Source organism: Orcinus orca, chromosome 21, assembly GCF_937001465.1.
Source record: "Orcinus orca chromosome 21, mOrcOrc1.1, whole genome shotgun sequence".
In the NCBI taxonomy this organism is placed as follows: domain Eukaryota; kingdom Metazoa; phylum Chordata; class Mammalia; order Artiodactyla; family Delphinidae; genus Orcinus; species Orcinus orca.
In genome coordinates, this window is record NC_064579.1 from 2,573,020 (window position 1) to 2,600,092 (window position 27,073).

General features: G+C 44.0%; 1 protein-coding gene across 3 annotated transcripts; it reads right to left on the reverse strand.

The window, feature by feature from the left end:
• Positions 1-1,413: 1,413 nt before the first annotated feature.
• On the reverse strand, positions 1,414-22,393 carry AP3M2 (adaptor related protein complex 3 subunit mu 2). Of its 3 annotated transcripts, XM_033415391.2 has the most exons (10): positions 22,312-22,388; positions 20,926-20,989; positions 20,504-20,841; positions 16,611-16,782; positions 13,298-13,435; positions 8,547-8,632; positions 8,156-8,289; positions 6,631-6,838; positions 6,267-6,411; positions 1,414-5,107 (listed from the first exon to the last, which is right to left on the reverse strand). In XM_033415391.2, the coding sequence occupies exons 3-10, from the start codon at positions 20,774-20,776 to the stop codon at positions 5,007-5,009; spliced, it is 1,257 nt and encodes a 418-aa protein (XP_033271282.1). In that variant the 5' UTR covers positions 20,777-20,841; positions 20,926-20,989; positions 22,312-22,388; the 3' UTR covers positions 1,414-5,006. The 3 variants fall into 3 exon arrangements, with proteins under 3 accessions (XP_033271282.1, XP_012394241.1, XP_049560156.1); XM_012538787.3 differs by lacking the exon at positions 20,926-20,989 and having other exon boundaries at positions 22,312-22,393; XM_049704199.1 differs by lacking the exon at positions 22,312-22,388 and having other exon boundaries at positions 20,926-22,197.
• Positions 22,394-27,073: the final 4,680 nt, after the last annotated feature.

Below are 27,073 nucleotides of genomic sequence, written 5' to 3' on the forward strand. Positions count from 1 at the left end.
ACTGCATGAAAATCTAAAGATCTGGAGGGCAAAAAAGGCAGGGGGAGTCTGGGGAGGAACTGAGTTAGTTTGTCCAAAGTGAAGTTCATGAAGAAGAATGTAGGTTGGAATTTAATTACGGCGCTTTGAATGCCAAACCGAGCTTTGGACTTACTTCTGTTGGCAACAGGGAACCACAGAGGCTTGGGCTAGGGGAGTGATGGACCGAGCAAGGCTCGGGGAAGTTAGCCCTGCGAGCAGACTAGGTAGGGAGACTCCCTAGGTTGGACCCAAGTATAAAGGAGGAACGAGGGATAAGAAGATGCTAAGCATGACCTTGCTGACACAGCAACATCCCAATTGTTAGTTCAGACTAGGAGCTAGTATTAGGGCCATTTTTTCCCAGTCCATTTTGCTTTTCTGCTCATTAGAAAGAATTCACTCCCAGACCAGTCCACACAAGTATGTTACTTAAGTAATGCTGCTTTCTGCCTCTCTTAGACTTTCTTAACTACTCTTGAGATGCAACCCATACTCCTGGCTGCTGCCTGACAGTGTTTGTTGTCACTGACACCCCAGATACAAGCACAAATATGATGCCATTCTTGCTGTTGCGTAAGTGCCGACTGTTCCTTGGAGCAAACGAGGTCATAGTTGTCTCTCTCTCGAGGCTGTCAGAACCGCTCAGCTTAGAGGTTCTTAGAAGAAAAGTAGTTTCAACTCACAAAGGAAAGAGACTCTCTAAAGCCCAAGAGCTTGGTTCAGGGGGGAAAACACCAATTTCCCTGAAATGCTCAAGTCCCTGGACCAGTTCAATAAACGTGGGTCACAGGAATGTAAGTCACAGATTTCCTGACCTTAGCCTGCTGGCTTACAAGTTCCCCTGTGAAAGTGGCAGGTTTTGTCCTACACAGATGTGCATCTTAGCCATTTCGGAAAAACACTGCTGGAGGACAGCAGTAAGGAAGACCCCGAGCATCTCTGGCCAGAGTTGAGCTGGTTTCACCCCCTCCCCCCTTGCAGGACAAGCTTTTCCTTGGGTAGTTGGGTTAATGAAATGAACTGAAGCAGTGAGGGCTCCTTTGATGAAAATGCAAAGTTAAAAGGCCCCAACATTCCTCTGAGTGAAGTCCTGGAAACCAAAGGCTGCATGAAGACAGGTGCTCAGTAGAGGCCAGTGACTGAGCTCCAGGCAGAGCCCCAGCCCTGCAGGACTGATTCATGTGGATGAGGCTAAAACACACTCAAAGAACAACACATCATTACCCGGTGTGGGTGAGAAAAGTCAGGGTAAACTCTCAGGGACTTGTCGGGGGAACAAAATGGGTATAAGGGTAAATTAAGTAGTATTTCTTTACTATGCCCCGCTGGTTAATATTGATAAAACAGATAGATGCTAATAGACCCAAAGAATAAAAATGATTCTCAGATAATTGTGCAAATTGTTTTAATGGGTAAAGGCCTAGAGGAACTCAAATGATTGAAACTCCGACCCCCCTGGAGCCCCAGTCTTAAGTCAGGCTGTCAAAAGTGTCATAAACTTTGGTTCCACATTTAACTCTGAAAGCCAAAGACCCACAAAGTCCCCAGTACCTGGGATCTCGGGGGAAAGTTTAAGCTTTTCAAATTCAATTCCCTTTTAAAAATTCTAACAATTACAAAAATTAATGTCATTGCTGGCACTCAGTCACCACCTACTGGCCATAGAGGAAAGTACAAATGTTATAAAATGTACCCGGTCACACCACAAGGTTAGGGAAACAGCCCGACCAAAGGAAGAGACGTGAACGACTGAAACAGATAGGATGGGGTAGTAATAAACATTCAACAACACTTGTGGTTAGAAAACAGAAAGAAGTCTTAGTCTCCCCCAGGCCACGAGAGGACCTAGAGAAGGAAATCAGGACAGACGTAGGAGAAGGACCCTTGTCTACACTTCACGGGAGACTCCGGGAAATCTCCACTACAATTAGGATGCCTGGGACCTCGGAGCCCCGTTTCACGCCCTAACTAATCGACCCAGGAAGATCGAGAGGAAGAGGAAAGCACTAGAATAGACGCCAGCAGTTTGCATGGTTTTGTCTTTCACACACTAGGCGGGACATAATTTGATGGCTCTGGACCTTTGTTCTCACAACCTTCAAAATGACATATGGCTTCAGGTCTGCTGGTTGGAAAGTGCAGAAGCAGTGAGATCCCCATGAACTGGTTTCCTTCTTCCTGCTTCCACTGGGGCGTGTGTGCACGGCATCCCCGCTAGTCCTAGTAACATGACCCTCAGGACATTAAGAACTGTTAACACTCAACTTTATTAACATTTAAACACAGCAGATGCTTCTGCACGTTAAACATGTATGGAACCGAGCGGTTCGGCAGAGGCGCCCGGCCCCGCTATGCTAACACACCACCGGCTGAAGGGGGTGGCCAGGGGTCTGCAGCCCAGGGTGCCTCCCATGGAAAGGCCTGTGGGTCCCACAGCCCCGGTGCTTTATTTCTCCTTAAGTTCTTCCCCTGAAATTAGGATGAGCTGCCCTGGAGGGACAGCTGGACTTATAAACCTAAGAATATTCAGGGACCAATATTGGTTGTTTCCTATGACCGAGGAAACCCTGAAATCCTCCAGAGCCCTCGGGAGAAGCAGCTCCGGTATTCTGGAATCCACAGGCAGAGGCGTCTCCCTTCCATGGCAGGTGTGTATGGGACCTGGGAATCCAGGACGAATTCTGGAGTGATGGAGTATGAGACACATGTGCTGGCTGTCCCCAGCACAATTGACCCCAGAGGAAAACCACAAAGCAACAGTATTCTGCAGCAAGAACAAGTCCAGGAAGTAGGAAGAGAAAACTAGAACAAATAAATTGCTGAAGTATTTGGAAACAGGGTTTTAGAGAAAAAACATAGGGTTTGGAGGGTACAAGGTCTTCATTTTTCTCCCTGCACGAAGCAGGGTACAGTATCGCTCCTAAAGGTATAATTTTAAAAACATGTCTTTTCCATAAATATTTCAGTGGGTAATGGGCATATTAAACTAGAGTAAAAATTCCCTGCTGGGAACACCTGAGGTCTGCCTTCAGTGGCCCGTGTTTCTTAAACCAGGCTACACAGGATCAACATGGCCCATCTTCCTACAACATCAGTTTTTTTTTTTTTTTTTTTTTTTAAATTAATTTTATTTATTTATTTTTGCTGTGTTGGGTCTTCGTTTCTGTGCGAGGGCTTTCTCCAGTTGTGGCAAGCGGGGGCCACTCTTCATCGCGGTGCGCGGGCCTCTCACTATCGTGGCCTCTCTTGTTGCGGAGCACAGGCTCCAGACGCACAGGCTCAGTAGTTGTGGCTCACGGGCCTAGTTGCTCCGCGGCATGTGGGATCCTCCCAGACCAGGGCTCGAACCCATGTCCCCTGCATTAGCAGGCAGATTCTCACTCACTGCGCCACCAGGGAAGCCCTACAACATCAGTTTTATTCAACGATTCAGGAGATTTTTTTGTCTTAAAACAAAAACCGACTGGTCGATATACATTGTTAATGAATAGTGGAGACTCCGAGGAAGTAACTTTACTGGGCAGCTCCCAGGACTGGCCGTGCCCTCGGTGGTCGGCATCCTTCTCACTTAGGGTCACAACTGGAAAAGCTGCAGACGGGAAGGTCGGACTGCAGCACCAGGGCAGCACTGACAGACATGAACAAGGAACCAATGGGTCACAGAGGTGGCACAAGGGGGCCATCTACACTCCGATACTATGACACACAACCTGCTGCCCTAGGGGTGATGGGATTGGCTTCTCTGAAGCGCTCCTCTGGGAACAGGAATTCTGTAGAGTGAAGTGAGTGGAGCCGTTGGGGGGTTAGGGAAAGAGGCATTTCAGGCAACACCCCCTGGAAGAGGGCAGCTCATCCTCGCTGAAGATGCCAGGCCACGTGCTGGAGGCATGCAGCGGTCAGTATTGGAAAACCGGTCGGAGAGCATCGTAGTCTTTAAGGGAAAATCTGATTCCACTGGGGTTTCCATGTCAACAGTGCACTCGAATTTAAGAAGTTTCCAGTGCATTTCCAGAAGTACAAATTTTTATGTTTGTATGAAAGCGGAAGGGTCAAAAAGAAACTCACTCAACTCTGTTCCTCCCAGCCGCCCTGCAGGTGGAGCTGGACAGCTCCTCCCACCTTCCTCATTTCAGTGTGCGGTGCGCACATGTGCTTCACGCTGCCCCGAGAACAGAGCCTTCTCCGGCCCTTCCTTGGCTAACGGTCCTTCTCTTCCAAGCTTGCTCTCTCTTTCTAATCTTTCTTCCCAGCTTGAAATACAAAAACAGGACTTCCCTGGTGACGCGGTGGTTAAGAATCCACCTGCCAATGCAGGGGACAAGTGGGTTCAAGTGCTGGTGCGGGAAGATCCCACATGCCGCAGAGCAACTAAGCCCGTGCACCACAACTACTGAGCCTGCACTCTAGAGCCCGGGAGCCACAACTACAGAGCCCACGTGCCACAACTACTGAAGCCCGCGTGTGCCTAGAGCTCGTGCACCACAAGAGAAGCCACTGCAGTGAGAATCCCCTGCATTGTAATGAAGAGTAGCCCCCACTTGCCGCAACTAGAGAAAGCCCGTGCGCAGCAACAAAGACCCAACGCAGCCAAAAATAACTAAAAATAAAATAAATAAATTAAAAAAAAAAAAACTAAAGACGTCTTTCCTTAGCTTCAGATAATTAAAGCCAAGCGAGTAACAAATGCTGGTCTTTTCCTGTGGTAACCATGTCACAAGTAGTTACATACGGCACCAAGTACCTCCCCCTGCATCGCACGCCTCTGCTTTGAGAACTGACTTGGTGCTGCTGGTGTGTGGGTTCTGCGCAGGCCTCCCTGGCGGCCCGGCCTCCCTTCGTTAGCTCCGGGGCACTGTAGCTATGGGAAAACAGGAGCAGGTGGTCCAGAGTGGGCAGTGACCTAGGAGAGGGCTGACAGTTTTTACTTTTAGACAAGTAAGCAATGAAAAAGTGTTCACGACTGTTCCCTTTGCAGAACTCTCCCTTCAGGTTCGAACTTGGAACTTGCCAGCTTTGGTCATGTATTTTATGCCCTTAAAGGGTTTGTACTTCTCTCCATACATATCCAGACGATTCACTTTGAGTCCTGGAAGGAAGGAAGAACAAGACATAAGCATTACTCAAAAGAAGCAGGTAGCAGAACTGTTTAGGTTCGTTTCAACTCAAAGAGTTCCGTGGGCTAGAAAAATCTGCAACAGTGAACTGGAAAATACCTGCCCTTACTTGTATCACTTAAACGCAGCCGACAGATACTTCACTCTTGGTATACAGGCTGAAAATAAAACCCTGCCCCAATGAAAAGCTAGCCTATTTGGAGACATATTCCTGAAGTGGAAAGGGCAGAAAGTTATACGCAGGCTGAAATGAGGGTAAGGGAAAATTAAGACCGCTCCAGATTTTTCTCAAGTTACGGGGTTGAACATATGAATTAATAATAATAACAAAATTAACAAATTCATAATCAAATAAAGGTATAACTGAATGAATAAATTAATGATGAAAAGTGATGAATTAATACATGAGTGCTTCCTAAATATTCTCACTATACTAAGAAATGAACATTTTATACTGTGCAGAGCTTTAAAGTTTATTAAGTATTTTAAGATGAAAGAGCTTATTTAAATGAATTCTAATCACTTAAACTAGACAAGATCCATTGGTAAAAAAGAACAGGAACTTCATATAAAGCTGAAGTCATCTCCTATCCATCTGAAAGGGTCGTTCTAAGGACTGAATAAGAAAATAGATGAAGAGAGCTTAAACCAGTGCCTGGCGCTAGTAAACTACCTGCGGGGCATAGACTACAGTCAATGACTCGGATTGGCCCGAGGGTTCCCAATGATAACAGCACCTGTGAAATCTTCTGAAACTGGGTGAAAGGAGGGGAGGGGAATTCTTATTTCAGTCACCAGCTGAGAATGCGGACACATCCCCCTACTGAAAACCCTGGGACCCCAATCAGCAGGCCCAGGGTGACTCAGCCTCGGCCTGGGAACACTTCTGTCTCCGATACTGTTTCCTTCTCACATGTGTCTCAGACACTTTTATTCATGTCACTTAAGCCAACTTTGAGGTGAGGATTACGGACTTTCTCCAGAAATGTGCTAGGAAAGATCTGACTGAAGATCACGTATCCAGTAACGAAACACAACTCTGCAGACAGGGAGCCGCCGGGAGGCTTTGCGATGTCGCTCACTGCCTTGGCCGCTTGCCCGCCCCACAACCTTGGGCTGGGTGTCACTCACCAGAAATGGCCAGCTGCTGGATCTTAAACTGCAGGTTAATCGTGGGGTTCTCATCGGGTTTGGAAGCTCCAGCCTGAAGACTCATGGTCCCCTTCAAACTGGGGAGCTTTTGGGGGTTTATTTTTCCTACATCCCAAGACAGCATCTCCAAAGAAACAGGAAAGAAGTTACAGTGGAACCTTCATCTGAGGTGCCGGCCTCCAGGGTGTTTCCCAGCAGAGAATACTATTTGTTACCATCAATTATCTCAGTGTCCTAAACAATGTCCCTTTGCTCCATCTCCCCTTTCCACAAGATATAAGGGCTCCTGCAGAGTTCCTCTATTTATAACAACGGCAGCTCAAGCCTCCCGCTATTCTCCTACCTTGGTGACCGGGTCAAACGTGTGCGTGCCCTGAGACGGCGTGAGGTTCATGCTCAGGACGCCTCTGGGCATCTGGCTGCTGACCGTCACCCCCTCGATGCTCTTCCCCATAGTCTGCTTAGGGCCCACCGTTATTTCAAAGCGGCCAAGAGAACTACTGTCCCGGAAGCTGATGTTATGTTTGACATAAACTGGAATCGCCACCAGGCTGGAAAAGAGAGAGACAAAAAGCCCATGTCGTTAATGTACCGGAAAAATGGCCACACTTCCCTTTTTTTGCCCCGCTGGCAGCCTTTCCTCCCTCACCTGCTTCCTTATCTTACAAAGTAAGCACAGAAAAACCCTCTAGACATCTTTAATTATTTTCTTCTTGTAAAGCTAAGATGCTGACTAGTAAGTAAACTAATTCCTCTAATGACTCTTTGAATGATATCAACAAAACCAAAGAGCAGACCTGGCAGACTATGAGAAAAAGGCGTGGCAAACAAAAACCACGTTTCCGTGTTTTACTTTGTGACATGTGACCAGTAATTATTTGTACTTGGGAGGGTAATATTCATACGTCACGGAGCCTTTACAATTTCTAGAGAGTGCTTTTACCTGACTTTGATCCTTAAAAACCCTAAGGGGTAGGGTTGTCATCTGACAGAAGAGGAAACACAGAAGCTACGGGATGATACTAAAGTTGTAACCATCCTTAGCATCTGTGGAGCACTTCCTGTGGCCAGCGCCACTCTAAAGGTTTTCTCTCTATTAGCTCATTTAATCCTCCCTGTAAGTAGGAAGTAGGCACTGCCTCTGTCCTGATGTCATGAATACTGACATCCTCATACGTAACTGAGGTTAACTAACTTGCCATGGTCATATATCATAAGTACTACAGGTGGGGCTTAAGTGTGGGCAGTCTGATTCCAGAGCCTCTGCCCTCAGGCGCTCAGACATTTCCCTACATTATTTATTCCGAATCCCACAGGAAGGCTTCAGTGGCTGTGAGGTCCCACAGCTCTCTTCAGTCTGCATATCTTCTACTATACACCTTCCCCTAAAACCCTCAGACTCCATAGTAAACAGAATGTGCAAGACCAAAAAATCACTGAATTTTATGTTTTTTCATAGCACCATTCATGGCTTTTTTGAGTGGAGGGGATTGAATACAGGTGTTCTCAGATTCCAATCTGAGAAAAGAAAAAGTTCCCGTTTAGGCATATAATAACGACAATAAAACTTACAGCAGTAAACCTAACGAGCACTTACTTTGTGTGAAGCACTATTTATGGTCCCTTATTTAACCCACATAACAAGGTACTTTTATTATTTTCAACTTACTTATTACTTTTATTACTTCAACTTTCTCAGTTAACAGACACGGAAAGGATAAGCAACTCACCCGAGGTTACCCAATTATTTACCTGGAGCCCAGGTAACTCCAGAGCCTGAGTTCTTCATCACCATGGATACTGTTTCCAAACACACATACACATGCACGCATACGCACACTCCACCCTTTGGTTCGATGGCTGCTTACTTCTGTGCACTGACATGGTACGAGAGCAGGCGGAAGTTGCCGTCGGGAGGGATGAAGGAGAGGATGCGCTCGGACTCCCAGCGCTTGAAGCGGACGCAGGGGTGGAAGCTGACATCATCTAGCAGCCTGGGGTTCTGGGTGGCAGGCAAGGGAAAGGGAAAGCAACAAGCAGGAGTTAAACACCGTGCTTCTTTCGGGAAAGTAACTCAGATGCTGTTGTCACTGAAACACACACACACATTTTCTGTCGTTACTTTTAGAAAATTCAAGCCCAACATGAGCTTTGTGGTTGTCCTTGATCACTTCTTCTGGTTCCATCCCCTTCCCCCCACTCTGTCATTCCAGAAGCATCTAATTTCCCAAAAACTAAATCTCTGGCCCAGGATTTTACCATGAAGGAAAGCGTAAGGTCGGGCATTCCGGTCAGCTTGACGCAGGCATCGATAACGCCCTGGATCTCAGCAGTGACTGTGGACCCTGAGACAGAACAACATGGAAAGAAGGTAAAACCCTCTCTGTCCCTCCCAACTAACATCCCTCCTCCCTCCCTCCTTCTTTAACCTTCTCTTTTTTCTCCCATCCTATTTCCTTCCTTCCTTCTTCCTCCCCTCCCCCGTTCTTTCTTCCTTCCTTCTGTCCAACCATCCATCCATCCATCCATCCATTCATCCATCCATCCATCCATCCATCCAACTCATCTACCCAGTCCATCTGTCCTCCTTCTAAACCTTTATCGACTGCATAACAAGCGCAAGACACTAATGAAGCAGTGGGGAAAAAAGATTGGTGAGATAGTTACTAGCCTAAAGGAGTTTTCAATCTAGTGGCAGAATCCAACAGAGCACCGCTATCTTAACCAATGGCTCAGAACACTGAATTCATATCAGAAACTGCTCTCCCTAAGGGCACCAAGGAGCTCTGCCGCCAAATGGAATGGATACTTTTGGTCTTCACCCTGCAGGCTCTCCCTGCTGCAGGGCCCTGTGCCCACTTCCTTCTTTCAAGTGTTCCCTTCTCCTAACCGCTCCGATTTCCTGTTTTTCTAGCTCTTCTCTCTCGTGCCTTCTGCAGGTTGCTCCTTCTCTGGACATCCTTTACATGTCGACATCTTATCACAGTTCTGAACTTCTCTTTTCTTGAACCTGACACGGTCTCCTTGGGTTACTTTACCTCCTTCCTAAGGCTTCGATTTCCACTGATGGCCAATTATTTCCTAATCCTTTTTCCAGTTCAGCCTCACTCCTGCCAACGGGACTGCCCCACTTGGACGTGACTGAGGCACTTCAAACTCCACGTGTCAAAAAGTGAGTCCCTTATCTTCATTCCTGGATCTGCAATTTCTCTTTTCCTTAGCTTCATGATAAAACCATCTATCCTGTTGCCTAAGCCAGAAACACGGATGCGTCCTTGATGACTTCCGCCCCCTTGGCGTCCATATCCCACCAGCGCTCCAGCCCCTCTTCCCGTGACTCCTCCGCTCCTCTCCATCCTCACTACCATCACAGAACCTGTACCTTGGCCTGGACTCCACCACACCCTCCCGCCTCCCTGCCCCGAGACTCCCCCCAACTCCGTGCCACGCTGCACGCAGCAGCCCGTTGGACGGTTCTCAACAACAAACCTTGTCAAATTATTCCCAGCTTAAAACTCTTCAATTGCTCCAAAGGGTCCTCCTTAAAATGGCATACAAGATTCTTCACCCCTAGAGCTTTTTGGGTTTGGTTTTTTTACTTTTTCATTGAGATCAAACTTGGAGTAAAGCACAAACATCTTAAATGTCCAGCCCAATGAATTTTTAAATATGTTCACACCTATGCAGATACCACCCGCGTCAAGATGCGGACCCTCACCGGCAACCCAGCACACTCCTGTTGTCCATCCCAGTTCACCTGAGTCCCTAAAATTCTGACTTTTATCACCTTAGATTAAGTTGCACATGTTTTCAAACGTCATATAAATGTGTATGATCTTAGGCATCTGACTCTGCTGCTCAGTACCGTGGGGTTCACTCATGCTGTCAGGTGTACCTGCAGTTCTTTCTCTTTACTGTAGAGTATCCCATGGTGTGATCATATCGAAATGTCTTTATCCTTCGTATTACTGATGGACATTTGGGTCCTTTCCAGTTTGGGGCTAATATGAAAAGCTGCTGTGCCTACTTCGTTTTAAAGCCTCATCGCTTACTTTTCTTTTTTTTTAACACCTCTCAATCCAGTCACACTGAGCTACTTTATTTCCCAACAATATTTTACTCATCTTATAGTGTTTGCACTGCTGTGCTCCCAAATCCACGTAGGTCTTACTAACTCCTACTCATTCCCCTGACAAAGCGTTAGTTAGCTTTACAATTTGCCCTGGGTGGGAGGGGACCTCTCTTATGCTGCATCTTTTTCCCTTTCTCTCTCCCTTGCTAGACTTTCAGGAAGCTTCCTGCAGCCATAGACCCTGTCTTAGTCACCATCACATGCCCATGATCTGGCACTCAGGTACAGCACCACTGGTTCTCCGTAAACACTTTCTGGATGACTGAGTTCACTCATGTGAAGAGAACTTTCTCTAAATTTCTAAGCTCCAAGGACTTGTAGTCACATTAACCTATCCCAATGGATAGAAAAGAAGGTTCTCTGAATTTTAGTGATTACAATGTTAGTTCTGCCATGAGAACTGAGAGTCAAATACTTCCAAAAGGAAATCTGATCAACAGGAGATCAGGTTGTTACCTTTCTTTTTCACTCGAGAGGATAAAACCAGTGAAAGTGTAAGCTCAGCACTGGTCTGCATCATGTTTTTCTTATTGCTTTTCTTTCAGCTTTGTTGAGGTATAATCAACAAATAAAAAGTGTATCTATTCAAGGTGTACGACTTGATGTTTTGATACACATATACCCTGTGAAGTGATCACCACAATGAAGCTCATTAACATATCTATCAACTCACACAGTTGGGTTTTCTTGGTGGTGAGGGCCCTTAAGCCCTGCACTCTTAGCAAATTTCAAGTACAGGATACACATGTGAGGTGATGAGGGAAATCCTTTCAGTGTATATGTATATCAAATCACCATAATATACATGCTAAGTATCTTACAGTTTTGTCAATTACACCTCAATAACACCGGGGGAAAAAAAAAAGTACACAACTGTAGTCACTGTGCCATATATTAAATCTCCAGAACTTTTTCATCTTGTGTAAGTGAAACTTTGTACCCTTTCACCCACATCTCCCCACTTCCCTCTCCCCCAAGTCCTTGGTAACCACCCTTCTACTCTCTGCTTCCATGAGGTTGACTATTGCAGATTCCACATATAAGTGAGATCACGCGATATTTGCCTTTCTGTGTCTGGCTTATTTCACTGAGCATCATGTCCTCCAGGTTCATCCATGTTGTCACAAATGGCAGGATTTCCTTCATTTTATGGCTGAGTAATATTCCTGCGTGTGAGTCTATCTCACATCTTTATCCATTCATCCGTCAACGGACACTCAGCTTGTTTCCATACCTTGCCTATTGTGACTAATGCTGCAATGAACAAGGGGGTGCAGATTATCTCTTTGAGACACTAATTTCACTTCCTTTGGATCTATACCCAGAAGTGGGATTGCTGGATCGTAAGGGAGTTTTAATTTTTTGAGGCACCTCCATACTGTTTCCATAGTGGCTGCACCAACTTACATGCCCCCCTAGCAGTGTACAGGGTTCCCTTTTCTCCACATCATTGTCAACACGTGTCATCTTTTGTCTTTTCGATGTGAGGTGTGAGGTGGTATCTCACTGTGGTTTTGACTTGCTTTTCCCTGATGGCTGGTGACACTGAACACCTTTCCATATGCCTGTTGGTCATTTGTATGTCTTTTTTTGAAATATGTCTCTTCAGATCCTTCGTGCCCACTTTTTTGTCAGATTATCTGGGTTTTTTTGCTATTAAATTGTATGAGTTCCTCGTGTATTCTGGATATTAACCCCTTAACAGATACATGGTTTTCAGATATTTTCTCTCATTTGTAGGTTGTCTTTTCCACTCTGTTGATTGGCTCCTTTGTTGTACAGAAGCATTTTAGCTTGATGCAATCCCATCTATTTTTCCTTTTGTTGCCTTTGCTTTGTGTCATATCCAAAAAATCACTGCCCAGACCAGTGTGAAGAAGCTTCTTCCCTATGTTTTCTGCTAGTAGTTTTATGGTTCCAGATCTTATGTTTAGGTCTTGTATCCATTTTGTATGTGGTGTGAGATAAGGGTAATTTTATTCTTCTACATGTGAATATCCAGTTTTCCCAACACCACTTACTGCAGAGACTAGCCTTTCCCCATTGCATGTTCTTGGCACTCTTGTTGAAGTCCAGCTGGCTGTAAACACATGGATTTATTGCTGAGCTTTCTATGCTGTTTCACTGGGATACGTGTCTGTTTTTACGACACTACCATACATTTTGATTTCTGTAGTTTTGTAATATATTTTGAAATATAGAATCGTGAAGCTCCCAGCTTTGTTCTTGCTCAAGACTGCTTTGGCTATTTGAGGTCTTTCGTGGCTCCATATGAATTTTAGGATTGTTTTTTCTATTTCTATAAAGAATGCCATTGAGATATTTATGTGGATAGCATTTGGGATTTTGATGGGGATAGACTGCTTTGGGTATTACGAACATTTTAACAATATTAATTCTTCCAATCCATGAACAAAGCATGCCTTTCCATTTATCTGCTCTTCTTCAATTTCCTTGATCAGTGCTTTGTAATTTTCAGTGTATAAGTCTCTTCGGTTAAGTTTATTCCTAAGTATTTTATTCTTTTTGTTGTTATTGTAAGTGGGATTGTTTTCTTAGTTCCCTTTTTGGATAGTTCATTGTTTGTGTATAGAAACACCACTGATTTTTGCATGTTGATTTCGTATCCTGCAACTTTACTGAATTTATTAGTTCTAAAAGTGTTTGGTTGGAGTCTTTAGAAGTTTCTACATGTATGATCATGTCATCTACATCATAACACTTCAGTCCAGTCCTAATACACAATGCTTGACACAAAGTAGCCACTAAGTTAAAATGAATGACCTTGAATAGGGGGTAATTCTGGTACTAGCTAGCACTATCTAAAAGGGGCCTCTTTCTATTTTCATAGTTCTGTGAACAGGCTGAAAGCACTTACCTGATTTATCAATGATGGCATCAATCTCTTCAATCACATCAAAATAGGCCTCATTGTTGGTGTATTTCACCCCAGTCCGTCGCCAAGGCACCACGGACAGCTGCCCAGTGGGAAGCTGGTCACCCACATTGGTGCTTCCTGAGACAATGAATATTTGATAATTAGATGTAACCAATTATCCAAAAACCAGAGAACACTTCCCCAAAAGTTTCTATACATCCGCTATCCATGCACTTAATTGAAGAATTTTTCCAAGAAAAAGATTATAGCTTTCCCAACTTCTATCTTGGTAACCTAATCTATTTTAAAAACTTGTCACCAGCTGGTCTGCCTCCTCAAGCAGAATGAAGGTTAACAAGTTACCTGAGAAACAGATATCATATTTTGGTTTTGAAAGTAACCTGAACTTGGTCTCTCAAATTGCACAATACTTGCAGCTTAAATAATGCATTGGCTTTCGGTAGGGATGGTAATCTACATACTGATATAAAATTTTCATGGATAAAAACAGTATTCTAGTTTGAAGCAGGTTTTTAGATACATTTATGCCAGGTATTAAAATGTATACATAAACATAATCTCTCTTATACCAATACTGGAACTCAGGAAAAGAATATAAATCAGATCGCTCCCTGTCTGTAAGAATTGTAAGTTGATTCCTTGATTTGTTTTTTTCCCCACAGGTATCAAATTTTTTTTTTAATTCAAAGGTTCTATACTGAAATTCTGAAATAGAACTAATTTAAAATCTATTTTCTTCTAATGTAATCTGGATCTTTTTTAATATAAAGAAGGAAACATTAAACACACATATAGTCAGCAGCTTTACAAAACATTTCAACTAAGATAGCTGGTTCTCAGATGTCTTTTCTAGATTTAAGTGAGATTCAGGAAAATGACTTCACAGTATTTATAAGTGATTCAGTCACTAACAAAGCTTTTAAAGTTTTAAATGAGCCCAGAATATTGAAAAACCTGACAATTTGTTTTCTTAAAAAGAGGCACTATGTATTAAAACATATCAACAAGCTATAATAATTAAAGCAGTATGGTTATAAGGCAGGAAAGCCTAAAAACAGACCAAAAATCCAATAATGACTTAGTGCAAGATAAAAATATCATTTTAAAATGAGGAGGGCTTCCCTGGTGGCACAGTGGTTAAGAATCCACCTGCCAATGCAGGGGACACGGGTTCCAGCCCTGGTCCAGGAAGATCCCACATGCCACGGAGCAACTAAGCCTGTGGACCACAACTACTGAGTCTGCTCTCTAGAGCCCTCAAGCCACAACTACTGAGCCCACGCGCCACAGCTACTGAAGCACGCACGCCTAGAGCCTGTGCTCCGGAACAAGAGAAGCCACCACAGTGAGAAGCCCATGCACCGCAACGAAGAGCAGCCCCTGCTCGCCACAGCTAGAGAAAGCCTGCGCGCAGCAACAAAGACCCAACACAGCCAAAAGTAAATAAATAAAATAAAAATAAATAAATAAAATGGATGCATGCATACTTAAAAAAAAATGAGGAAAAGGGGTAAAGTATTCAATAAATAGTGCTAGGGAAACTGACAGTTTTGGAGAAAAAACCACAGAGCCTTACTTTACTGAGACAATTTCCAAATGGATTAAAGAATTAAATCTAAAAATAAAACCATAAAAGAACTAGAAGAAAATGTATTTTTTTAAAAGAAAGACTTTCTCTTCTTTGAGATCAAAAAGACATTTTCCAATATTTCCTTCTAACAATTATAAAGTTTCTTTGTGTTTAACTCTTGATCCAGCTAAAATTTATTTTGTGTATACAGTGAGTAGGGGAACTTCATTTCTTTTCTGTATCAAAGCTGACAGCCCCGATACAATATATTTAACAACTGGCCCGCAGTCCATGGATTTGATATATGAGCACATTTACCTATACCAAATTCCTATAAAAGGATCTGTTTCTGGACTTTCTATTTTATCCCAATCGTCTATTTGTCTATTAATGGGCTAATACTATATTTTAAAAATTACCAAAACTTCATAATATATCTTGATTCTGATAGGACACATTTTTTCTCTTGCTCTTTTTAAAAAAATATTTTTTCCCCCAAACTGTCTTGGCTCTTAAAGTATATCTATTCTATGAGCTTTGTCTAATGTACCAAGTGAACTTAAATATGTCTTGATATTTGACAGGGCAAATTCTTCCAACCCCTCTGTAATTACTTTTTAAAATGTATTTTTCATTTAGTTTGTCAAATTCCATGAAAACTCTTGTTTATATATTAAGCAAGACCCAAAATGTAAAACCTTAATGAAGCAGAATGATTATTTTGACTACATCAAAAAACTTTAAAGGTGGCTAAACAAAGACCACCTTGAACAATGTTAAATGACCAGGGGCAGGATGTGAGAAAACATCTACAACAGAGCATTCAAAATACACACAGACTCCTGCAAACTAGCGTGTGTATTTAGAGTATATATGATAGTTGAATATCCTTAAATGAAAGGAATACTTTTCAATTAGTAGGAAAAAAGAAAAACATTTCAACAATAACAAAAAAAAACAGGCAAAGGACATGAAAAAGTAAATCACAATAGAGAAAAAACAGTCAGTGAACACTTGAACAGGTTTTAACTTCCTTAGTAATAAAAAACAAGTTTGGAAGTAACAAGATATCACTAAACTATCCAATTGCCAAAGTTGTAAAATAATTAATAACGATAATAATAGAGTTGGCCAGGTTGCATAATTGCTACTGAAAGTATAAACTGACGTAACTTCTCTGGGGGGCTATGTGGCACAATGCATTAAAGTCCTTAAGACACGCACACCTTCTTTTTTCTTTTTTTTTTTTTTTTTTTTTTTTTTTGCGGTACGCGGGCCTCTCACTGTTGTGGCGTCTCCCGTTGCGGAGCACAGGCTCCAGACGCGCAGGCTCAGCGGCCATGGCTCACGGGCCCAGCCACGCCGCAGCAGGTGGGATCTTCCCGGACCGGGACACGAACCCGTGTCCCCTGCATCGGCAGGCGGACTCTCAACCACTGCGCCACCAGGGAAGCCCTGTTGTATATTTTTAAACTTAACTTTTCATCATTGTTTTGTGAACATGTTCCCATTATGATAAATATTAATCTACATCATTTTTGGTGACTTTACAATTTTCTATATAACAAAAATATATTTCATGTTATATTCAAAGACTATAAAGAATAAAATTAAAGCACCTGGACACTTGCGATGCCCAAAGATAAGCACTCAAAACAATGCACAACAGCAGGCTAAGCCACACCCAGGAGGGTGGCAGCCTTCCCTGGGCCCCCCTCGTACCTGTGATGGTGTTGACAACGGTTCGAAGGATAGTGGGCGGCTTTATCAGTTCTTTGAGGATGTTCGACTCGGTAGCCAATGGAAACCCGTTGTCAAGCATCTCTTCCAATACCTCATAAACCACAACCACATTGTCTTTTATCACGGGCTCTGAACAGACTCCAAAATAATCCTGATGAAAATACAATACGTGTATACATTTGTCACTCAGAGACTGTGATGAGTGAAGAAATGTTCCCAGAGAGCAAGGACTGAGTCCTGTCCACACGTGTTTACTCTGTGTTTCTGGGATCTTCTAAAATAAGTGAATGAAGCATAACCATGGTTCTCTTAGGCAGGCCCAGTTTGGTGGAAAGAACACCGGACTGCATTGTACTACAAGTGTCATTAATAACTTCTTTCATAAACTAGAGTAAATCATTTAATCTCTTTGGGTTAGTTTCTTCAACTAATAAAATATGAAGAATACAAAACTGAATCTAGACTATTATATGTGTTTATGAACATGAATTTGAAAGAACTATGCAAAGTGATAATACCTAATATGACATACAATGGACCTGAAAATCTTTTTAACCCTTACTGTTGTGCTATTCCTTAACATTCATGCAGCAAATAAGAATTGAGAGAGAAACAAAATGAAATGAGGGGGTGAGCTAGCACACCTGAAAAGCTCTTTGGATCCCCTTACTCTAAGATGCTAGGATTCTAGTAACACTTTGTCCTTTTATTAACAAAGGTTAAACTTAGATACTAAGTTGTCTGGGTTGTGGAAAAAGCACTGGATTCCAAATCAGAAGGCCTGGGTAATAATCTTAATTGTCACCTACTAGATTAAGTCCTGCTGACTAATTTGGGTCTTGATTTCTCTCAGGATAATACCATGGGCTGCACAGGGTTGTAAAAACTCAGCCTGACGGATGAACTGAGAACATGTATGAACATGCTCTGTAAACTACAAAGCACCATGTAGTCTGTGGTGCGCGGCAATGAAATGATGCAGAGAGACGTGCTGTAGCCTCTTGGCGGGCCCCTCCTGGCAATGCCAGCACATCTGCTGCTGGGCCTCTCAGACAGCCCTCTAGGGATTCATCCACTGAGGGAGATTCAGCCCTTTTGAGAAAGCCCATTTTATTCACGGGCGGCACTGACTGTTAGAAAGTTCCTTCTTTTGCTAAACTGAAATTTGCTCCCTAGGTCTGCCTTACAGAACAGCCCCACGGTGATCTGGTGACCTGAAGACCAGGACAAGCTTCGACTTGCATTTTGCTTCACAGGCCCAACCCCCGTCCGGCCCTCCCACTGTCCGTGCTACGGCAAGGTTTCTAGATTCTTTCACTGCCTTGCCATTTCTTTTGAATTTGCTCTAGTTTTCCAACAGTCTCCTCAAATTACGACGTCCAAAACGGAACACAGACTCCAGATATGACCTAAATTACATCAGATGACGCCCACTGTCAGAGACATTCCAATATCCAAGACCACTTAGGAGTCAGGAATGTGTTTCTAAAACAAAAAGATTTCTTCTTTAAAAAACTGAGGATTGAAGGGGGGGAAAGTTATACATTTCCTTCTCAAGAATGATTTTATTTTGAAAAATAAATAAAACACCTCACTCAAGAAAAGGGAACCCTCCTACATTGTCAGTGGGAATGTAAACTGCTGCAGCCACTATGGAACAGTATGGAGGGGCCTTAAAAAACTAAAAATAGAGCTACTATATGGTCCGGCAATCCCCTCCTGGGCATATGTCCAGACAAAACTATAATTCAAAAAGGTAAATGCACTCCTATGTTCATAGCAGCACTATTCACAACAGCCAAGACATGCAGCAACCTAAGTGTCCATTGACGTATAAATGGATAAAGAAGATGTGGTATATATACATACAATGGAATACTACTCGGCCATAAAAAAGAATGAAATAATGCCATTTGCAGCAACATGGATGGACCTAGAGATCATTGTACTAAGTGATGTAAGTCAGACTGAGAAAGACAACCATATATCACTTACATGTGGAATCTAAAATATGACACAAAGGAACTTACCTATGAAACAGAAACAGACTCACAGACATAGAGAACGGACTTGTGCTTGCCAAGGGGGAGGAAAGTGGGGGAGGGATGGACTGGGAGTTGGGGGTTAGCAGATGCAAACTCTTATATAGAGAATAGATGGACCACAAGGTCCTACTGTATAACACAGGGAACTATATTCACTATCCTGTGATAAAACATAATGGACAAGAATAAGAAAAAATGTATGTGTATATATATATATATATATATATATATATGTATGACCAAATCACTTTGCAGTACAGCAGAAATTACAACATTGTAAAACAACTATACTTCAATAAAATAAACTTTAAAAAACACCTCCCTCGATTTTCTAGTCAGGCAGAATGTGATTTTCTCAATCATCAGCTGGAAGCAGACTGGTGAGCACGGCACAGCGCCACAGCAAAGTGCGTCACTTGCATAGCGGGAGCTCCTTCCGCTATGAGAGGAAGAGCGCAGCCAGAGAACACACATCAGATAAGACATTAAAATCAGGATGCGGCCATTTACTTTTAACAAATGCTTCCAAAATGGCAAGCTCTGAAGTCCCAGCCTTCCAAAGTAGCCACTTTGAGGTTTTCCCCAATTCCTCTGTGGTTTCAACTAGATTAAACAACATTTCTCTCTTCCTGCCTTGTAATAAGTTACATCATATCACTACGGAGATAGGGAGCAGACTGTTAACGGCGTAAAGCATCCCTGTGGAAATCCTAACAAGGCCCAGCTCAAGCGGCTGAAGATCAATACTGCTGGGCTCTTCTAGTTCTTCCACATACTGGGGTTTATCATTCTCAGGATTTCACTGTGTGATGGAACAAGTATGCCACTGGGATCCCAGAATAGAACTACCAGAAAAGAATTTGGGGAAAAAATATAAATATATGTATATTCTTTGGGGAATGAAACTGTTCTAAACATGTGATCTATATCTGAGGGTAAATGAAAGGACTCTTTGACTTGCTTTTTAATTTTTATCGTAATGTCTGGGTCCTTGTTCTCTTCTCCAATCCCACAATTTCTATATTCATATGACCAGTTCCAGGCCTCACATGACACAGAAGTTAACCCAAAGGGCCCTTGATTCTCATGGATCGTTGAGTTATGCAAGCAACCACAACCGTTAGAAGTTGAGCAATCCTTTTAGGGAGAAAATGTCTGAATCCAGAGTCTGGGCAGCCTAGAATCCCGTGCCATAAAGGGTGTTGACATCCTGGTATGACATACCTTCCCACGCCCCAAGATCTGCAAATCTATTCCTGAAGGAAAAACTCGAAATGAAAACTGTCTTTTGGAAAATGTGTCACTTAAGTTTTTACAGGTACAGAAGGTTTTCCAATGTTAAGTTTGCAAAAAACAGCCCGTCACCGGTACTCATATGCTGTGGATGAGCACCCCAAATTCAAGCTGAAGGATGGGTTCCCAAGTTACCCCTGCCAGGATGAGTGACTCACTTTTTGATGCAACTCAAAGCAATGTCGTTAACGATGGTTAACATCAAGTCTACCATAAATAAAAAATCGAAACTCATCAGCTTTGTGAACAAAATGTAGGATAATTCCATTCTCTAGAAATGAAATGACTGTATACCATCATACCAAGTAGGGTGGCTTTCCCAGGCAACGGGTTCAAAAGTATACAACCTGTCATTCTAGATGCAGCCCGTTCAATAAATAGAAACTAGCATCTTACCAGATGGGAGAGGAAGTGAGCAATGTCAGAGTTTTCATTTCTTTTTTAAGTTCCTTCACTGAGGCTGAAAACAATGGAAACAGAACTATAAAGACACTTTGTAAGGTACATGGAATGAACTTCCTCACATTCACGCACCTGAAACGTGTCCACTACTCGGTGAAGGAACTCAATGACAAACAGAGGTGGCACCTCCGTCTGGATCACAGCCACAAAAAAGATCTTGTGACGGTAAACACTTAGGAGATAGTGGTGAGGAGTGGAGATAACTGGAGGAACATTTTCAGCCTCAGTTGCTCGCTCTTGTGCCTCGAAAAAGTAATCGCAAACAGAACGGCTGACCACACTCTTCCAGTGTTTCTCCAGGAAAATATCTCCAGAGGAGTTGATCAAGAAAAGGCTGTGAATCATGGTGGAGGCTGTCAGTGAGAGAGGAAAGTCTTTTTCCGTCCGACAGCCTCTGCAAACGCTCAACTCTAAAAACAAGAGAAGCTCTGATCAGTTGCAGTCAACCAAAACCCCCTCCCCATCCGTGCAGCAGCCCAAGCCTTCTTACCCACCTTCCAAGACGAGACCCGAGTCTTCCGCTATTGCAGGAGCCCGAAGTATCACTCCCTAGAATTCCTAAGGGTAATTATCAGCCATCTCATTTGTCAGCTAATCATATACTGTCATCTTTACTACTGCCTGAATCATATCCACTTAAAATTCCACTTAATTTTTGAGTGTCTATTTTCTCAACTGGACTGGCAGCTCCTTGAGAAAAAAAGCCCCTGCCTCATGTTTTTTGTTGCCTCCTTGTAACAAGAGGGCTTCAAAGAACACTGATGAGTTTCATGTATTTGGCAACAACACACACCTATAAGAAATGGTTATGTTTGTGTAGTCTCATACAGTAGACATCGGACAAATGGGGCCACTGAGTACTTCAGATGTGGCTGGTCCAAACTGAGATGTGCTGTGAATGTAAGACACGCACCAGATTTTGAAGGCTTTGTATGGAAAAAAAAAAAAAAAGAATTTAAGATAGCTTATCAATAATTTAATATCAATTAATTAAGTCAATTAATAATATTAACTTAATACGGATTATACTTAATATTGATATTTTGGATATATTGGGTAAATAAAAGATATAAAAATTAATTCAACTGGTTTATTTTTTAAATGTGCTTACTAAAACATGTAAAATTACACAGTATGTGGATCGCTGCCTATTTCTACTGGATAGCGATGGTCCACGGAATAGAGCTGTCGTGATCTTGATTTATCCAGTCAGACCCCATTTTCTAACTACATGTTATGCCAAGGCTCTACATTGGATGCCTTTAAAAAAAATCCCTCTGGGGGGATCCCCCAGGTCCCTCAGGCGGCGGCATCTCTACGGTGCCAGTCCCCAGAAACGAGGCGGCCGCGCGGGACCCCAGCTGTGGCCACTCCGCTAACTGGTCCAGGTGGCCAAATCGCGAAGGCCTGTTGTACCAAGTGCCTCAGGGTGAGCTTAATCCCTCTGCCGGCGACGAGGCTGCGGGAGGGAGAGGGGCCGGGGAGCCACGCTGTGGCGGCGCAGAGTCAGCTGCCAACGAGGGTTATTTCTGCGCTGGTCGCAGGGAGGATGGAGGCAGCTTGGGGCGAGGTAGACGCGGGCGGATTAAGGTGTGCGCACGATCCGGGGCTGAACAGGGTCGCACGTCTGCGCACCTGCGTCGCCATGACAACAGTGTCCCCTCCTCCCCCAGCCCTCCGGCCGGAGCAGGCCACCTCCCTAGACCGGGACTCAGCCCCTCACCTCTCCCTGCCGCATCACGCAGCTCGGAGGGTCGGTCAGGCGGCACCCCGTGGCCCCGCCCCTGCCCCGCGCGCCCCCGCTCAGACCCCCGCGCGCCCCCGCCCAGACCCCCGCGCGCCCAGCCCCACCCGGGACCCGGGTCATCAGCCCTCCTTACCCCACTTGCTCTTCGCAGCGCCCACCGTTCGGCCGCGCGGGCAGGCCCCGCCCCCAGGCGCCCCCCTGCGCCCGGCGGCCGCCGCTCGCCCGCTGATTGGCCGGCCAGCGGGACTCTCGCCAGCACCGCCCGCGACGGAGGTCTGACGGCCGCTCATTGGGCATCGGCGATCCATTGCTCCCCTCTGATTGATCGCGATCCGCCTCTCACCCTGTTCTGGAGCTCCCAATTGGCCCTTGTTCAGGCTCCGGTAATCTCTGATTGGTGCAGCTCTGGGGCTCTGAGCCCTGATTGGCTGTCATGAACAGTTGGCGGACCGCCCGGCCCCTAGCCACCCAGTCACAAAGGGCCCGGGCGTCTTCCCTGCCACCTGCGTAACCGCGGAGTGCGCCTCGAAAGGAATGCAAAAAGTGTGACTTACAGGGCACGATTTATCGAAGAGCATATCATGGATAATAAATCCTGAGCAGTAATAACTACTCTCCATTAAATAAGTGCATTTAAAAAGGGACGTGATGCCTTTTCATTTACGTGCATTGAGTAAAGGTGATTGGCTGTAACGGCGTCCTGTCAAGAGCCCTGAACCTGGATTCAGGCGGCCTCTTTCAGCCCCAGCTGGACCACCACCTGCTCGACCTTGGGCAAGGCACTTAACCTTTCAGAGTCTCAGTTCCCAGATCTGAAAATGAGGGGGTTGGGCAGGTCTCTCTCCAAATTGCAGTGGAGCTCTGATGACTATTTTGAGTCAAGCCACTGTGACCCAGAAAAGCATGCAGTAGAAGTCAAAAGACAAGGTTAAACCTAGTTGTTAAGTGGGATGGGGTGTGGAAGGGGTTTGCCGCGGTGCCTGGACATTGAATATATTCAATAAAATGGTAAGCTGTGGTGATGATGGTAACAATGCCCCCGACAAGGAGCGCGTCTCCCTGCCTGTGCTGTGGTTTTCACTTGGAGCAGCTCCTCCTGACACAGGACCATGATAGGCGTTTACTGAAAGTGGCATGGATTGTTCCTTGCCATACTTGCTAAGGGCAGATAGTTGGCTAATTTTGAACGAAGTCCGAGAGACAACCCCAAATCAGAATGGCTGAGTCATGAGGCATCCTCCTGTAGGGTTAGGGGCTCTGGTGCCAGACCCCCGGGTTTGAATCCTGCTCCAACACTTTACCAGCTGTGTCATTGAGAAAGTATCTTAACTTCCCTAAATGTCAAGTTCCTTACTTTCAAATAAGGACACTAATAGTACCTACTTCAGTACCTACTTCGGAAAGTTGTTGTGAGGACTGAGTTAGAAAAGTGTCAGCGATTGTTACTGCCTAAGAAACAGCACAAGATACAATTACACACGATTACTAAGCAATGTGTGTCTAAGGTGCAGAGATGCTATCACTGCTGCGGGCATTTCTCACTCATTCACTGAATTAACCTTTGCTGAGAGCTTCCTGTGTATGAAGCCCTGTGCTGGGCATACTGCAATGACCAACATCACAGGCCGAGTCTCTTGTCAGAGAGCCTGGCTGAGAAGACAAATGAGAAGCAATTACAAAACGGTGTGATGAGCAAGGAGCACATGGGGGGAGGGGCGGGGCATTGCTGGTGGAAGGGGCAGACTTAGAGTCAGGGAAGTCCATCTAAACTGAAACCTGAAAGAGGAATACAGATTCCACTGGGGGAAGGACAGAGAAGCGTACATGTGGAAAGCTCTAGAGATGAGAGAGGAAACTATAGCTGAGCTAGAACAGGAGAAAGAATGAAGACTTTCTTCTTTTTTTTTTTTCCTAAAATGAGATTGGGGGGGTAAGTAGGAGCCAGGTGGTCGTGAGCTTTGTAATAATTGTTGTTTTTTAAAATTTATTTTATTGAAGTATAGTTGATTTACAATGCTGTCTTAATTTCCACTGTACTGCAAAGTGATTCAGTTATACACATGTAGACATTCTTTTTCATATTCTTTTCCATTACGGTTTATCACAGAATATTGAATATAGTTCCCTGTGCTGTACAGTAGGAACTTATTGTTTACCCATTCTGTATACAATAGTTTGCATGTAATAATTGTTAATTGTTATAAAACACTGCACCTCTAGTAGCCATCCAAGTGGAGATGTTGGGAAGGCAGCCAGGTATACGAGCCTAGGGTCTGGGAGAGAGGTCTGAACTAGAGAGACATAAATTTGGAGTTATCAGTATCTATGGATATTTAGTCAGGGGACTAGTTGAGATGACTAAGAGAGTGAGCACAGAGAGGAGAGGCCCAGAGTCGGGGGACTCCAAAGTTAAGGGTTCATAGAAGAGGGGAAGACCCAGGTTCATTTCATCCCCCCAACTACCCTAAAATGAATCATTGCTATGACCCCCTTTTTACAGATGAGAAAACTGCAGGGAGTGCTTAAGTAACTTACTGAAGGTCAAGCAAGCAGGTGAGTGGCAGAGATGGAATTCAAGCACACAGGGAGGTCTAAGCAGTGCTCCTCGAAATACCACCTCCTGCCTCTCTCAGAAGCCCGAAAGCCCACTAAAAGATGTTAAGCGGGAGAGTGAAATGCCTCCAGACTGACATTTCAGAAAGACCATGTGTATGGGATGGATTAGGGAAGGCCGAGCTTGGGGGCAGGGAGAGCATTTAGACTACTGCAGTAATCCACATGAGAGATGCTTGTGACTGCAGCCAAGATGGGGGACTGGAAAGAAGTGGACACATTCCAATGATAGGTAGAAGGATAGAGATCAGGGACTAATTGAAAGTGAGTGGTGAGAGAGACTAGGAATCAAGGTTGATTCATAGGTTTCTGATTTGGGCAACCATGTAGATGGAAGTGTCATATGTTGAGATGGGGATCCCAGGAAAAGAGGCATGTTGAGGGCAAGGAGAGGTGGCATGAATTCATCATAGTGATGCCCAGGGTCACTAACAAGTCGACACGCAAATATTTGTTGAGTTGAACCAAACAACATAGAACTTGGGAGCTCGAATAGTACATTCCCATGGTTTTAAGAGACACCACAGGAAATCATGGACAAGTGGTGAGTCTATTTCAGGCATGAAAATCTCCAGGGGGAAATTCCCTGGTGGTTCAGTGGTTGGGACTCTGTGCTTTCAGTGCTGAGGGTTTCGGTTTGGTCCCTAGTCGGGGAGCTAGGATCCTGTAAGCCACCGTGTGGTATGACCAAAAAAAAAAGGAAGGAAGGAAAGGAGGGAGGGAGGGAGGAACGAAGGAAGGAAAGAAAAAGAAAGAAAGAAAGGAGGAAAGAAAGAAAGGCAAAGAAAGAAACAAACAAAGAAAGAAAATCTCCAGGAAAAGATTTTCTAAAGCTGCCACTGATAAACATCCTAATGTTTAACAGCTCTCGCTGCTGCGAAGTTTTCTACCATAAAAAGCCAATCCCAACCCTCCTACACTGCTGGTGGGAATGTAATTTGTACAACCATTATGGTGAATAGTACAGAGGTTCCTTAAAAAACTAAATATAGTGCTTCCCTGGTGGCGCAGTGGTTGAGAATCTGCCTGCCAATGCGCGGGACACAGGTTCGAGCGCTGGTCCGGGAATATCCCACATGCCGCGGAGCAACTAAGCCTGTGCACCACAACTACTGAACCTGCGCTCTACAGCCCGCGAGCCACAGCTACTGAAGCCTGTGCGCCTAGAGCCCATGCTCCGCAGCAAGAGAAGCCACCACAATGAGAAGGCCACGCACCACAATGAAGAGTAGCCCCTGCACACGGCAACTAGAGAAAGCCCGTGCACAGCAACAAAGACCCAACACAGACAAAAATAAATAAATAAAATAAATTTAAAAAACAAAGAAACTAAATATAGAACTACCATATAATCCAGCAATTCCACTCCTGGGCATATACCCAGAGAAAACCATAATTCAAAAAGACACATGCAACCCATGTTCATTGCAGCACTATTTACAATAGCCAGGTCACAGAAGCAACCTAAATGTCCATCGACAAAGGAATGGATAGAGAAGATGTGCTGCATATACAATGGAATATTACTCAGCCATAAAAAAGAATGAAATAATGCCATTTGCAGCAACATGAATGGACCTGGAGATTATCATATTAAGTGAAGTCAGACAGAGAAAGACAAATACTGTATGATATCACTTATATGTGGAATCTAACAAAAAATGATACAAATGAACTTATTTACAAAACAGAAACACACTTGCAGATCTCAAAATCAAACTTATGGTTACCAAAAGGGAAATGTGAAGGGAAGTGATAAATTAGGAGACTGGGATTAACACATACACATTACTATATATAAAATAGGTAACTAACAGGGACCTATTGATTAGCACAAGGAACTCTACTCAATATTATGTAATAACCTATATGGGAAAAGAACCTGAAAAATAATATATACATATATATATATATATAGTTGGTTTGGTATATATGTATGTATGTGTATATATATATATAGCTGTATCACTTTTCTGTACACCTGAAACTAACACAACATTGTAAATCAGTTATACTCCAATAAAAAATTTTTTTTAACAAAGTTAAAAAAGAAGCCAGTGCCAGCTCTCAGGGGTTCCTGGTAAAGATTAATTAATTAATTTGGGGATCTGAGATGAGAGAGGCTTTGCTCACTGAGAAAGACATTTGCAAGGGCTTCTCAGTGGGACCCCAGCACTCATCTCTGGCTTGACACTTCCACCTCCTGTCCACACACGCTACCCTTGCCCTGGTCACCCCCCTGAAGAAATGGGATGCCTCCCCTCCATGTCTTTGTTCCCACT

Coding starts and splice junctions, on each gene's coding strand:
- AP3M2 (XM_012538787.3), bottom strand. CDS start 20,776: ATGATTCACAGCCTTTTCTTGATCAACTCCTCTGGAGATATTTTCCTG. Junction 8,633..13,297: donor TGCCATCATTGATAAATCAG/GTAAGTGCTTTC, acceptor GTTCTGTCTCAG/GGTCCACAGTCACTGCTGAG. Junction 6,839..8,155: donor TACCATGTCAGTGCACAGAA/GTAAGCAGCCAT, acceptor TCTCTTTTCCAG/CCTGGTGGCGATTCCAGTTT.